At 44.7% G+C, this 15,887-nt stretch overlaps 1 protein-coding gene across 6 annotated transcripts in view; it reads right to left on the bottom strand.

The window, feature by feature from the left end:
• Positions 1 to 15,887, bottom strand: part of LOC130273041 (macrophage mannose receptor 1-like) — a 276,050-nt gene that overhangs the window by 165,801 nt on the left and 94,362 nt on the right. For all 6 annotated transcript variants that reach the window (XR_008843850.1, XM_056519198.1, XM_056519196.1 and 3 more), the window contains 3 exons: positions 4,174 to 4,315; positions 3,920 to 3,952; positions 122 to 285 (listed from right to left, as the gene is read on the bottom strand). Coding sequence is in view for 5 of the 6 variants with exons in the window: in XM_056519198.1 (XP_056375173.1) it covers positions 122 to 285; positions 3,920 to 3,952; positions 4,174 to 4,315 (339 nt within the window). In the remaining variant the exon portion in view is untranslated. The remainder of the gene's footprint in view (positions 1 to 121; positions 286 to 3,919; positions 3,953 to 4,173; positions 4,316 to 15,887) is intronic.

Below are 15,887 nucleotides of genomic sequence, written 5' to 3'. Positions count from 1 at the left end.
TTAATGTCTCCATATGAGGGAAAAAGTTGCACAACAATTGAAATCCCATGAGGGTCACAATTGTACCTCATAAGTATCTGCCAACTCCTAGCCTAAAATTAAGTGAATTCAATATACTCACATATTTCCAAAGGAATTTCCACTCAGATTCACTGTTAATGGTGACAAGATGGGAAAAATTGTGATTACAAAATTCTTGCGCTTTCTCCATTGGCAGTTGATCCTTGCTAATATAGTATTGGCTGCCATTGTAGATTAGCCAGCCGTCACTTGTAAATTCATATTCTGTAAAAGGGAAACAAATATCTCATTAAAACATGTATTTGAAAAGGACACAAATAATGCATTATATGTAACTGGCAACATGGCGGCACACAGGGGTGGATTGACAACACTCAGGGCTCCTGGACCAAAAAAAAAAGAAAAAAAGCAAAGGCCCCCTGCGAGGCTACGCCGCTGGTCACACTTCTGCCATGCCTCTATTCAACCCAAATCCCTCCACCACCCCTACACACAAAACAAACCAATATATATATATAGCAAACATCCAAAATCACAGCACAAGACAGGTCACGGATTTTCAAAGCAACTGGGTAGTCTTTATTATCCCCATAACAAGTGCAACATTTCGGCAGTAATAGCCTTTATCAAGCATGCTTGATAAATATATATATATATTGGTGTATGACTAAGGCTTCGTTGTAAAGCCGAAACGCGTCACTGTACCCTGTGTTCCTGTTATGACCATCTGGTGAATAAATATTTTCCTCCGAGTTTCTGGACGCTGGACTCCTCTTTCTTCTGCTGTTCAATTGGGCGAGGTCCGCGCTCTGTCCGTGCGCACCTGGGGTGAGCTGAAGCATTGCTGTTTCTCTATATATATATATATATATATATATATATATATATGTCCCGAAATCACAGCACCAGCCAGGTCATGGATCTTGAAAAACTGGTTGATAAAGGCTACCGCTGCCGAAACGTTTAATTTGATATCGGGACAATAAAGTAATCCAGTTTTTCAAGATCCATGACCTGGCTGGTGCTGTGATTTCGGGACTTTGACTACATTGATCCTGGGTTGGCTACCTTGGTATTCACAGGCACAGAGGTCGACCCCGGTGCTGTCTCATACTCCCTCTTATATATACACATATATGATACACTTTAACATAGGTAAAATAATTTTCCATGACCAATAATACCAATATACAAGGAACAACACAATTATATATACCACCACACAATAACTGCATAATACCACCATACTGTACTAAACAAAACCACTATATACAGACCAGTATACTATACAGGATCATATACAGTGCCCATATAGCAGTAGATATCAGCTGTACAGCAATCTGTATACAATTAAAGTGATTATATACAGGATCATGTGGCAGTAGATATTAGCTGTACACAGGATCTGCATGCCATATATGTGATTACAGTTACATCTAGGGACACACAATTTTCGTTTTTTCTAATCGGTGTCCTCTTTTCTTCTCCATCCGGATCAGACTGCAATGTCAATATCTTAACATCTGCAGGACTAACATGCCCTCCCCTCTCCTCTACACAATCTACCCATCTATAGGCCCACAAACTGCAATATTGCCCTCCTAGGTGTCCTGCACAGTAAAATGGCAAGTAGGTAGGTAGCCAGGTGAATAGGTAACTAGGTAGGTAGATCAGAAAGCCTGATATGTAGGTAGGTGACTAGCCAGGTAGGTAGGTAGCTAGGTAGTTAGGCAGCCATGTATGAAAAGGACAGGTATACATAGGTAGTTAGGTAGCTAGGTAAGTAGGTAGGTAGCAAGATATGTAAGGAGGTAGTTACTCAGCCAGGTATATAGGTAGTTAGATAGCCAGGTATGTAGGTAAGTAGTTAGGCATCCAGGTATAAAGTTAGGTAGCCAGGTAGTTAGTCAAGTAGATAGCCAGCACTCCCTTCCACCCAGTGGCTGATCCAGAGTCTAGTCTCGGGAGGGGCACTTTCAATGTATTTTGTGTTAGCGGACAGAAAATAAGGTGTTGCTTAAGAAAGTTACACTTAGGTAATGCCCAAAGGTAGGTAGTTTCCGATAGGAAGGTTAGTCATTCCCCCTGTAGGTAAATCCCCCAGAAATCTGCCCTTCTGTATGAAAACCCCCTATGTAGGTAGTAGGTAGCCCTCCTATTAGTTTGGTAGTATTTCCTCATATTAGCTAGGCAGCAGAAGTCCCTCACAATAAGTGCAGGCAGCAGAGTTCCCCCCCAGTAGGTGTAGGCAGCAGAGTTCCCCCACAGTAGGTGTATGCAGCAGAGTTTCTCCACAGTAGGTGTAGGCAGCAGAGTTCCTCCACAGTAGGTGTAGGCAGCATAGTCCCCCAACAGTAGGTGTAGGCAGCAGAGTCCCCCCCACAGTAGGTTTAGGCAGTAGAGTCCCCTACAGTAGGTGTAGGCAGCAGAGTCTCCCCACAGTAGGTGTAGTTAGCAGGATCCCCCCACAGTGGGTGTAGGCAGTAGAGACCCCACCCACATTAGGTGTAGGCAGCAGGGTCTCCCCACATTGGGTGTAGGCAGCAGAGTCCACTCACATTGGGTATAGGCAGCAGAGTCCCCCCACACTGGGTATAGGCAACAGAGTCCCCCCACACTGGGTATAGGTAGCAGAGTCCCCCCACACTGGGTATAGGCAGCAGAGCCCCCCCACATTGGGTATAGGCAGCAGAGTCCCCCCACATTGGGTATAGGCAGCAGAGTTCCCCACCATTGGGTATAGGCAGCAGCGTTCCCCCACATTGGGTATAGGCAACAGCGTTCCCCCACATCTGGTATAGGCAGCAGAGTTCCCCCATATTAGGTATAGGAAGCAGAGTTCCCCCACATTAGGTATAGGCAGCAGAGTACCCCCACATTCAGAATAGGCAGCAGAGTTCCCCCACATTTTAAATAGGCAGCAGAGTTCCCCCACCCCAGCCCCAACCCCCCTCCCTTCGCCAGGATGAAAAGAACATTTTGCTCACCTGAATATGTCCCACGTAGCCATCTCCTTCGGAGCGCAGCAGAGGCCCATGTCTTCCATTCTCCACAGTGCAGGCGCCGATGAGTGACATCATCGGTGCCTGCACTGCACAGCGGTGGCAGAGGTCACTTCTCCTTCCTGTGTAGGCCCCTGATGCAGCTTAACCAAAAGGAGGAGGCTTTCTGTTGTATGTGCGTAAGCAGCACATACAGCAGAAAGCAGTGCTGTCTGCCTGGGGATCCGCGATGAGTGTCCTGCATCCTCATTAATGGCGGTTTGGTGGGCCCTTTACCTGGAGGGGTCCCTGGACCATGTCCGTGTGGACTGGCTGGTCAGTCTGCCCCTGGCGGCACAGTGGACACTGGATTTGGTTAGATTTTCAACCATTGTCTTCTTATGTTTAAAATTCATTGGGCTCATTAGGTGTTCAAGTACTTAAAAAAAAAATCAGATTGTAAACTCCAATGATATACTGTATGTGAAATTTTGTTTGTGAAATTCCACATTGCAAGATGAGATGTAGATCTAATTGTCATATACTGGTCTTTTAAGAAAAACTTCCAGATTAATGTCTGGTATAATGTCTACCACAGAAGCATCAAGAGAAATTCACCCTTTTAAAAAGAATCTTCATTATTCCAAAGATTTAGAGTTCCATGTTTCCTACCAGTAGGTAGGTAACATACTTGTCAACTCTCCTGGAATTCCCCAGAGGCTCCTGGAAAAAGGGGAAACCTCTTGGATGACTTAAACAGCTGTCAAGTTTTCTTGTTCATGCCATTATTATCACTCCCAGACATGTCCATAGACAACAGAGTTTAAAACTTAACATTTTCTGTGGTGGCATTGAGTAGTAGAAAGTTCTGTGAGAACAAGGGGAGGTATGTATCTGTAGAGTCTAGTCTTGCTTACCAGTAGCCTTTGGTTCTTCCTTTAATACCGCTCCTAGAAAAGAGAGAAACAAATTTTTTTATCATCAATTTAAATATGGGCCCAATGATGTGTTGTGACTTTTTAGGTAGGTCTACGGCCCTTTCCCTTCTTGCCTCCTTACTGTAAGCCATTTTATGAAGCATTTTGTCAATGACACCCCATTCCATATCAGAAAGTGGAAATTTTGAAATTATTTTTAGAAGAACCTTCTATTTAAATAGATAGGTTTGTACCTTTTTTTATCTTGCAAAACCAGTGCGTTGCAGTGTCACAGTCTAACAATTGCCATTGAGCAAAAGAAAACTTAATCGCTCCACAGATCCTTTTCCCTTTTTCACTGTTTGGTTCACCACGGTCCCAATTTCCATAATAAAACTAATATAAAAAAAAAATATATATATATATATTATTAATCAGATAATAAAATCAAGAGTCAAATTTACAGCATTAGGGTGTACAGTATCCTGCGCATATTTGATGCGGCTTTACAGCTACAACTGTGTTCAGTCATTTATTTTACATTGAACTCTGCAGCAAAAAGTCTGCAGATTCAAATCCTGCATGTCAAATATGTGTAGGATACTGCATGTGTGAATACACCCTTAAAGGAGTACTCTGGTGCAGAGTATTCCTGCTCCGTCCTGCCCGGGCTGCAAAAAAAATGAAAGTAAACCATCACTCACCTTCCTAGGTTCCTGCGGAGCGCCACTACAGCTGATCGGTCCTCCGGTCCATCTTCTTCATACTTCCGTGTGAAAGAAACCCCACATGGCGCTCAGCCTATTATGGGCATCGCAGCGGCCGGCGATAGGCTGAGCGCCATGTGACGCTTCGTTCACACGGAAGTATGAAGAAGATGGACCGGAGGACCGATAAGCTGTAGTGGGGCTCCGCAGGAACCCAGGAAGGTGAGTGATGGTTTACTTTCATTTTTTTTGCAGGACGGAGCAGGAATACTCTGCCCCAGAGTACTCCTTTAAAGGGAAACTTTCACCCACACTAACCTTTTGGTACAGGCTAGTAGTACGGGTGACACTGATGATAATTATACTTACCTATACCCGATCTGCCGCTAAGTTTGTTCGTTATCCTCCTTATTCACACGGTAGGCTTAGTGCACAGGCGGTGCTCCTGGAGCACGCTGACATCACTGTTGCTGCTTCTTCAAATCTCCACAGCTGAGCTGAGTGAGGAAGCTACAGCGTTGACATCGGTGTGCTTCAGGAGCATCACCACCATGCACCAAGCTTGATGTCTAAATAAGGAGGGTAACAGGCGAACAGGACCACGGATCGTGAATAGGTAAGTATCATTACTAGACATAAGCGAATTTCTGAAAAATCTGATTCGGCCGAATCGCCAAAAATTTTTTCGGTTCGGACCGATTTCATATACAGCAAATCGCTATTAAAAACGGCTATTTCTGGCCTACAGAGAGGCTCAATAGGGGTGTAGAACACTTTGCCTTGTATTAAAACGCATAGGGAGTGTGCTGTGTTAGTGAAATAATACTGTTATTCAGTATGACATGCAGATTACAGGCATCGCTATCAGGCTAAGTTTCCACTTGTTTTTTTTTTGTGTGAAAACAACAAGAAAATGCCAATTCTGCCGCATGGCGTTTTTTCGTCCAAAAAACGCTGCAGACAGATGTTAGCTGTAAATCAATGAGAAATCGCAAAATTCTTATTCCACTTGGCGTTTTTCACTTTGGCATTTTTTTTATCCTTTTGGCGTTTTTTCACTCTTCTCTTGCGTTTTTGAAATTGTTGGTAATCGCAGCATCTCGAGCCACTAGCAATTTTTTTGGCAAAATCGTGGCATTTTCTTCCATAGAAGTCTATGGGAGTGAAAAAACACCAAGAAAAACGATATGTGGGTTTTAACCTTGGCATTTTTGCCGGCGGTTTTTATTCTTTTTTGGACTTTAGCGATCCAAAAAAGTGATGGAGATACCTTTTTTAATAAAATTTCGTAGGGTACCATTAAAAAATAATAATAAAAAAGATACAGTAGTGAAGGAAAAAATGGTATCTAACGTAATGTATCTTTTTTATTACAAAACTTTTATTAATTTTTAAACAGGGATCAATTTATGTGGGCGGGTGGGGACCTAAAAATGTAGCCGACAATTATAAAAATGTAGTGTATGTGTTTTTCACTTTATTTTATTTTTTTGTAATTTTTTTTAGGTAGTACTACTACTCCCAGCATGGAACACACTGTTCCATGAAGGGAGTAGTAGTACCTGTACTAATTGACAGATCGCCCGGTGCGATCCTCCTGTATAATGTATAGATGCGGCCAGCCGCTCTTCTATGGTCTCCTGCACTGACGTATATATACACCTATTTATATTTCCCGTAGAGAGCTGTGATTGGCCAGATGGTTCCAGCCAAACACAGCTCTCTGTGGGAAATCGGAATGTGTATATATACGTCAGGGCAGGGGACTAGAGATGAGCGAACTTACAGTAAATTCGATTCGTCACGAACTTCTCGGCTCGGCAGTTTCTGACTTATCCTGCATAAATTAGTTCAGCTTTCAGGGGCTCCGGTGGGCTGGAAAAGGTGGATACAGTCCTAGGAAAGAGTCTCCTAGGACTGTATCCAACTTTTCCAGCCCACCGGAGCACCTGAAAGCTGAACTAATTTATGCAGGATAAGTCATCAACTGCCGAGCCGAGAAGTTTGTGACGAATCAAATTTACTGTAAGTTCGCTCGTCTCTACAGGGGACAATAGGAGAGTGGCCAATGCATCTATACATTATACAGGAGGATCACAGCGGGTGTCAGGAGTGATACCCGCTGTGATGTGTCCTTAACTGCAGGTACTACTACTTCCAACATGGAGCACACTCTGCTCCATGCTCGGAGCTGTAGTACCTGCATTAATAGACAGATCGCAGCGGGTTTCAGAAGTTACACTAGCTGCAATCTGTCTATTAATGCAGATACTACAGCTCCCAGCATGGAGCAGAGTGTGCTCCATGTTGGGAGTAGTAGTGCCTGGAGTTAAGGACACATCACAGTGGATGTCACAACTGACACCTGCTGTGATCGTCCTGTCTATAGCAGAGATGGAGCGACTGTATACAGCGCTCACATCTCTGCTCTGTACTCCTGCCACTCATTGATATTTCCCTCAGAGCTGTGATTGGCTGCAACCATCCGGCCAATCACAGCTCTGGGTGCGAAATATGAACAGCCAGTGATGTGAATAGAACATCACTCAGAGTACAGAGCAGAGATGTGAACGCTGTATAGAGCCGCATCTCTGCTATATAATGGACAATCACATCGGGTGTCAGACTGATACCCGGGGTGATATGTCTATTAGTACAGGTACTACTACTCCTATCATGGAACAGTCTGTTCCATGCTGGGAGTAGTAGTACTACCAAAAAATGTAAAAAATAGAGGAAAAAAAGTGAAACACACACACTTTATTAAAAAATAATAAAAATGTTGTTATAAAATATATACATTTCGTTTAATAAAAGTTTTTCCATCACTGCTGCATCCTTTTATTTTTATTTTTTTGCTACCCAACAAATTTTGTGTGCAATTTCCACACAAATGAAAAAACGCCAGAAAAAACGTCAGATGCAGGAAATTTTTCAGGCGTTTTTTTTAGCCATTTTTTTAATCCCATAAAACGCAGCACAAAAAAACAAGTAGAAACTTAGCCTTAGAATCACTGCCACAGAGCGTCTGGATGTGGCAGATTTTTTATGTAATTTTTATTTAAATTTAATTTGAATTTATTAAAAAATTTTTGATTACCCATTCTGGTGAGCATTGAGCTGGCGGTCCTCCGCCAGGCGAGATACCACCTGTTCCAGCCCCTGCCTCTCAGCGCCCCCCTGACTGTGAAAGTGCAAATGTTTAATTTAATCAGTTATGGTTTATTGTTAACGCTCCAAGCTGTTTCATTGGATTCTTATGATAATTCCACAGGTAATGTATGATGTAGACAGCCCTTCGGCTGTCTGGGCATGCTGGGAGCTGTAGTTTTGCAACAACTGGAGGCACACTGGTTGGGAAACTGTCTGTTTCCTAACTCAGTGTTTTCCAACCCGTGTGCCTCCAGCTGTTGCAAATCTATAACTCCCAGCATGCACTGACAAACCATGCATGCTGGGAGTTGTAGCTTTGCAACAGCTGGAGGCACACAGGTTGGGAAACACTGAGTTAAGTAACAAACTCTCAGCATGCACGGACAGCCAAAGGGCATGCTGGGAGTGTTAGTAGTATGCCTCCACCTGTTGCATAACTACAAGTCCCAGCATGCCCTTCTGCTGTCCGTGCATGCTGGGGGTTGTAGTTTTTGCAACAGCTGAAGGCACACTGGTTGCGAAACACAGAGTTTGTTACCTAACTCGGTGTTTCGCAACCAGTGTACCTCCAGCTGTTGCAAACTACAACTCTCAGCATGCCCTTTGGCTGTCCGTACATGCTGGGTGTTGTACTTTTGCAACAGCTTGAAGCACACTGGTTGCAAAACTTTGAGTTAAGTAACAAACTCTTAGTGTTTTGCAACCAGTGTGCCTCCAGCTGTTCCATAACAACAACTCTCAGCATGCACGGACAGCCAAAGGGCATGCTGGGAGTTGTAGTTTTGCAACAGCTGGAGGTTTTCCCCCCATGTGAATGTATGGGGTACATTCACACAAGCGGGGATTTACAGCGAGTTCCTCGCTGCAAGTTTGAGATGCAGCAAATTTTCCGCTGCAACTCAAACTCCCATCAAAAAACACGCTGTGAACCCCCGCCCGTGTGAATGTACCCTAAAAACACTACACTACACAAAAAAAAAGTCAAACACTACATATACACATACCAGTACACATTTATCCCCCTCCCCTCCAATAAAAATGAGAAATGTCTGGTACGGTACGGTTTCTAAAACGGAGCCTCCTGCTGTTGCAAAACAGCAGCTCCCAGTGTTGCCAGACAGCCATTGACAGTCCAGGCATTCTGGGAGTTTTGCAACAGCTAGAGGCACCCTGTTTGGGAAACACTGCCGTAGGGTAATTTTGGTATGGGAGGCAAGTCTAATTCTTGCATCCGGGTCCTCAAATGTGCAGGGCGCTCTCTCTCACTTCGGAGCCCTGTCGTATTTCAAGGCAACAGTTTAGGGCCACATATGAGGTATCTCCGTACTCAGGAGAAATTGCCTAACAAAATTTGGGGCGCTTTTTCTCCTTTTACCCCTTATGAAAACATACTACTCCAGCATGTTATTGTAAAAAAATAAAATATTTTACACTAACATGTTGATGTTGCCTCATACTTTTACTTTTTTAAGTAAAAGGAAAAAAAGACCCCCAAAATTTGTAACACAATTTCTTCTGAGAACGGAAATACCCCATATGTGGATGTAAAATGCTTTGCGGGCGCACTACAGGTTTCAGGAGTGAGAGCACCATGTACATTTGAGTTGATTTGCACAGGGGTGGCTGATCGTTACAGCGGTAAAAAAAACAGTATAGTGAGCCTTAACACCCCACAGGTGTTTGAAGAATTTTCAGAATTTTCGTTAAAGTTGGACGTGAAAATTACTTTTCTTTTTTTCACTAAAATGCTGGTGTTATCCCAAATTTTCATTTTCACAAGAGGTAATAAGAAAAAAGCCCCCCATAATTTGTAACCCCATTTCTTCTGAGTATGCAAATACCCCATGTGTGGATATAAAGTGCTCTAAGGGCGCACTACAATGCTCAGAAGAGAAGGAGTGCCAATTGGGCTTTTGGAGAGAGAATGTGTCTGGAATTGAAGGCCATGTTTACAAGGCCCCCATGGTGCCAGAACAGTGGAAACCCCCCCCCCCCTCCCCACATGTGACCCCATTTTGGAAACTACACCTCTCACGGAATGTAACAAGGGGTGCAGTGAGCATTTACACCCCACAAGTGTCTGACAGATTTCTTGAACAGTGGTCTATGAAAATGAAAAATTAAATGTTTCATTTGCACAGCCCACTGTTCCAAAGATCTGTCAAACACCAGTGGGGTGCAAATGCTCACTGCACCCCTTATTACATTCCATGACGGGGTGTTATTTCCCAAAATGGGGTCACATGTGGGGGGGGGTTCCACTGCTCTGGCACCAAGGGGGGCTTTTTAAATGCACATGGCCCCTGACATCCATTCCCAACAGATTCTCTCTCCAAAAGCCCAATGGTGCTCCTTCACTTCTTCTTTTCCCCTTGTGAAAATAAAAAAATTGGGGTAACACCAGCATTTTAGTGAAACAAATCTAATTTTTCATTTTCACGTCCAACTTTAGCGGAAATTTGTCAAACACCTGTGGGTGTTAACAGAGGCGGCTCTCTGCTTAGGCGATTTAGGCGGCCGCCTAAGGCCTCGCGCTAAAAGGGGCCTCACGGCCACCTAAGTCATGTAATTAGAGAGCTGCAGGCTGCTGTAATTAAAAATATGTCAGCAGCCTTTCCCGGTCAAAATGTTTAATTGTTTGGCCCCTTTCTCGCTGCCCCATCGCATCTGCGGTATATTACTGTTCGTTTCGTCATGATGCTGGAGTGAGTCCCCTCCCATCCTCCTTCTGACCTGGCAATCCACCAATCCGCATTGCCGATTATGTCATGACGCGACGTAACCCCTCCCTGCATTCCCCTGCCTGCGGTACCAAGAAGAAGAGAAGAGGAAGAAAGAAGACTAGCAGCTGCTGCAGGAAAGCAAGCACAAGCAGAGCACAAGAGAGAAAAAGGTAAACAGAATAGAGAAAAGGGGAGAATAGCAGGGGAAAGGGAAGGTTGAGCAAAGAAAGGGGATATTAGAGCAGCAGATAAGAGGAAGGAGAGCAAAAAAAAATGGGAAGAGACAACAAAATGGAACAGAGCAGAAAAAAGGGGAAGAGTAGCAGAGAAGGAGAGCAAAGGATAAGGGAGCAGAAGGAGAGCAAGGAAAAGGGATATTAGAGCAGCAGATAAGAGGAAGGAGAGCAGCAGGAGAGCAAATACAATGGGAAGAAGAGACAACAAAATGGGATGGAGAGCAGAAAAAATTGGAAGAGGAGCAGAGGAAGGATAGAAAAGGGAAGGGGAGCAGAGGAGAGCAAAGAAAAGGGGAATGAGAGCAGAGAAAAGGGAAGGAGAGCAAATAAAAGGGGAAGAGGAGCAGGGAAAAGGGGAAGAGGAGCAGAGAAAAGGAGAAGGAGAGCAAAGAAAAGGGGAATGAGAGCAGAGAAAAGGAGAAGGAGAGCAAAGAAAAGGGGAATGAGAGCAGAGAAAAGGAGAAGGAGAGCAAAGAAAAGGGGAAGGAGAGCAAAGAAAAGGGGGATTAGAGCAGAGAAAAGGAAAGGAAAGCAATAAAAAGTTGATTCCTTGGCTGACATCAGAATTGAAGTTTTAAGCCAATCCAATGCTTTCCTATGGCAAAGCACTGTGATTGACTGAGATTATTAATTTAGATTATGTCAGCCAATTTGGTGCATCCAGCCCTGGCAGACTTGTGCGACTCTAGAATTAAGGTACCTTTTTTCTAAATTTAAAGGGGATGTGGGTTATTAAATAGTATACCACTATAGGGTCAGGAATACACATTTGTGTTCCTGATTCTATAGTGTACTTTGAATACCCGGTTGCCAACTTTATTTCAGTTTTAGGAGACACCAACAAGAATAACTGAGTAGTCAGACACTTTTGTTTGTGTATAGATATTTTGTAGAATATTTTAATTAGAAAAATAAGATTTGAAGAGCTGTGAACAGCGAGGTTATGATATATATTAAAGTTTGCCTTAAAATATGCAATTTTTACAGTTAATTTTAATATATATATTTTTTCATTTATTTTTTTCTTCTTTTAGGGGGCCTCAGATTTATTTTTGCCGAAGGCCTCAAAAAGTCTAGAGCCGCCTCTGGGTGTTAAGGCTCACTGTACCCCTTGTTACGTTCCTTGGAGTTGTTTCCCAAATAGTATGCCATGTGTTTTGTTTGTTTTTTGTTTGTTTTTTTGCTGTTCTAGCACCATAGGGGCTTCCTAAATGTGACATGCCACCCAAAAAACATTTCAGAAAAACTCACTCTTCAAAATCTCATTGTCGCTCCTTCCATTCTGAGCCTTGTAGTGCACCCACAGAGCACTTTACATACACATATGAGGTATTTTCCTTACTCGAGAGAAGTTGGGTTACAAATTTTAAGGTGATTTCTCCCCTTTTACCCCTTGTAAAAATTCAAAAACTGGGTCTACAAGAAAATGCGAGTCTAAAAAATTAAGATTTAGAATTTTCTCATTCACTTCACTGCTATTCTTGTGAAACATCTAAAGGGTTAACAAACTTTCTGAATGTCATTTTGAATACTTTAGGGCCGCATCAGCAGTTTGGTCACCCTCAAAGGGCCGGTTGTATCTGTAGGACCCCTCCCCCGCCACCACATACCGTATATGCCGGCATATAAGACGACTGGGTGTATAAGACGACCCCCAATTTTTACAGTTAAAATGTAGAGTTTGGGATATACTCGCCATATAAGACTACCCCTCCTACCGCAATGTACAGTACCTTGTAGTTCCCCCCACATTAGGTAGGCAGCATAGTTCCCCCACATTAGTAGGCAGCATGTTCCCCTACATTAGGTTTACAGTATAGTTCCCCCCACATTAGGTTGGCAGTATAGTTCCCCCCACATTAGGTAGGCAGCATGTTCCCCCACATTAGTTGGCAGCATGTTCCCCCACATTAGGTTGGCAGTATAGTTCCCCCCACATTAGGTTGGCAGTATAGTTCCCCCCACATTAGGTTGGCAGTATAGTTCCCCCACATTAGGTAGGCAGCATGTTCCCCCACATTAGTAGGCAGCATGTTCCCCCACATTAGGTTGGCAGTAGAGTTCCCCCCACATTAGGTAGGCAGTATAGTTCTCCCCACATTAGGCAGCATGTTCCCCCACATTAGTTGGCAGCATGTTCCGCTACATTAGGTTGGCAGTATAGTTCCCCCCACATTAGGTAGGCAGCATGTTCCCCCACATTAGTAGGCAGCATGTTCCCCCACATTAGGTTGGCAGTATAGTTCCCCCCACATTAGATAGGCAGTATAGTTCCCCCACATTAAGTAGGCCGTATAGTTCCCCCCACATTAGGTAGGCAGCATGTTCCCCCACATTAGTAGGCAGCATGTTCCCCCACATTAGGTCGGCAGTATAGTTCCCCCCACATTAGGTAGGCAGTATAGTTCCCCCCACATTAGGTAGGCAGCATGTTCCCCCACATTAGTTGGCAGCATGTTCCCCCACATTAGGTTAGCAGTATAGTTCCCCCACATTAGGTAGGCAGCATGTTCCCCCACATTAGTAGGCAGCATGTTCCCCCACATTAGGTTGGCAGTATAGTTCCCCCCACATTAGATAGGCAGTATAGTTCCCCCCACATTAGGTAGGCAGCATGTTCCCCCACATTAGTTGGCAGCATGTTCCCCTACATTAGGTTTACAGTATAGTTCCCCCCACATTAGGTTGGCAGTATAGTTCCCCCCACATTAGGTAGGCAGCATGTTCCCCCACATTAGGTTGGCAGTATAGTTCCCCCCACATTAGGTTGGCAGTATAGTTCCCCCCACATTAGGTAGGCAGCATGTTCCCCCACATTAGTTGGCAGCATGTTCCCCCACATTAGGTTGGCAGTATAGTTCCCCCCACATTAGGTTGGCAGTATAGTTCCCCCCACATTAGGTTGGCAGTATAGTTCCCCCCACATTAGGTAGGCAGCATGTTCCCCCACATTAGTAGGCAGCATGTTCCCCCACATTAGGTTGGCAGTAGAGTTCCCCTACATTAGGTTTACAGTATAGTTCCCCCCACATTAGGTTGGCAGTATAGTTCCCCCACATTAGTAGGCAGCATGTTCCCCTACATTAGGTTTACAGTATAGTTCCCCCCACATTAGGTTGGCAGTATAGTTCCCCCCACATTAGGTAGGCAGCATGTTCCCCCACATTAGTTGGCAGCATGTTCCCCCACATTAGGTTGGCAGTATAGTTCCCCCCACATTAGGTTGGCAGTATAGTTCCCCCCACATTAGGTTGGCAGTATAGTTCCCCCCACATTAGGTAGGCAGCATGTTCCCCCACATTAGTAGGCAGCATGTTCCCCCACATTAGGTTGGCAGTAGAGTTCCCCCCACATTAGGTAGGCAGTATAGTTCTCCCCACATTAGGCAGCATGTTCCCCCACATTAGTTGGCAGCATGTTCCGCTACATTAGGTTGGCAGTATAGTTCCCCCCACATTAGGTAGGCAGCATGTTCCCCCACATTAGTAGGCAGCATGTTCCCCCACATTAGGTTGGCAGTATAGTTCCCCCCACATTAGATAGGCAGTATAGTTCCCCCACATTAAGTAGGCCGTATAGTTCCCCCCACATTAGGTAGGCAGCATGTTCCCCCACATTAGTAGGCAGCATGTTCCCCCACATTAGGTCGGCAGTATAGTTCCCCCCACATCAGGTAGGCAGTATAGTTCCCCCCACATTAGGTAGGCAGCATGTTCCCCCACATTAGTTGGCAGCATGTTCCCCCACATTAGGTTAGCAGTATAGTTCCCCCACATTAGGTAGGCAGCATGTTCCCCCACATTAGTAGGCAGCATGTTCCCCCACATTAGGTTGGCAGTATAGTTCCCCCCACATTAGGTAGGCAGTATAGTTTCCCCCACATTAGGTAGGCAGTATAGTTCCCCCCACATTAGGTAGGCAGTATAGTTCCCCCCACATTAGGTAGGCAGCATGTTCCCCCACATTAGTTGGCAGTATAGTTCCCCCCATATTAGGTGGGCAGCACCCCACCTCCCTCCCCACAGACATACCGCCTCCAGCCATATACAGTGTAGGGCTGGAGGCTGCATGTCTGTGTGCTGCCCCCACTGTGATCCGGTCACCGCTCCTCTGGCCCGGGGTCACAATCTACTGCTATGGCCTATGGACCATAGCAGTAGGTGCCAGGACCGGTCGAGTGATGACCGGAACGCTGAAGAAAAGAAGATAACGCGCCACCGGTCACTTACCAGGCCGCGGCCGGAGAACGTCCTCCTGTGACGATCCTGCCGTCCTCCTGGTACTCCCGCGTCTCTATGGTTGTACCCACGGGATGTCACTGACGACGTCCTGTGCGTACAACCATAGAGGCGGAGGACCGAAGGAGGATCGCTAGAGGGCAGATGTTGGTGAAGGCTGGCGGCCGGCGGCGGCTACGCGGGCCACATGACGAGGTCTGGGGGGCCGGATTTGGCCCGCGGGCCTCATGTTTGACACCCGTGCTTTAGGGGGTGCAGTTTCTATAATGGGGTAATTTATGGGGCATTTCTAATATGTAGGCCCTTCAAATACACTTCAAAACTGAACTGGTCCCTGAAAAAATCCGATTTTGAAAATTTCGTGAAAAATTTGAAAATTGCTGCTGGACTTTGAAGCCCTGATGTCTTCCAAAAGTAAAAACATGTCAACTTTATGATGCCAACACAAAGTAGACATATTGTATATGTGAATCAACATAACACTTCTTTGGAATGTCTATTTTCCTTACAAGCAGAGAGCTTCAAAGGAAGAAAAATGCTAAATCTTTTATTTTTTTCATGGAATTTTTGAATTTTTCACCAAGAAATGATGCAAGTATCGATGAAAATTTACCACTATGTTAAAGTAGAATATGTCACAAAAAACTGTCTCGGAATCAAATTCATAAGTAAAAGCATCCCAGAGTTATTCATCAGAGATGAGCGAACCGAAGCTGACGAACCCGAATTCGTTACGAATTTCATGGAAAATTAAATTTGCAACGAATGCGAATATCGCCGCGATTCTATCACGCAAATCGCTTCATTAAACTCCATTTTACAGCGCTCCAGGCTATTGGAGACCTAAAATGGCGGATCCACATGTGAGTACATGGGGCAGGGGATTATGGGAGGGCGGGAAACAGCGGCGG

This window comes from Hyla sarda, chromosome 5 (assembly GCF_029499605.1).
Source record: "Hyla sarda isolate aHylSar1 chromosome 5, aHylSar1.hap1, whole genome shotgun sequence".
In the NCBI taxonomy this organism is placed as follows: Eukaryota; Metazoa; Chordata; class Amphibia; order Anura; family Hylidae; genus Hyla; species Hyla sarda.
The sequence above is the reverse complement of the archived record's forward strand: the minus strand, read 5'-3'. Positions and strand labels throughout refer to the sequence as shown.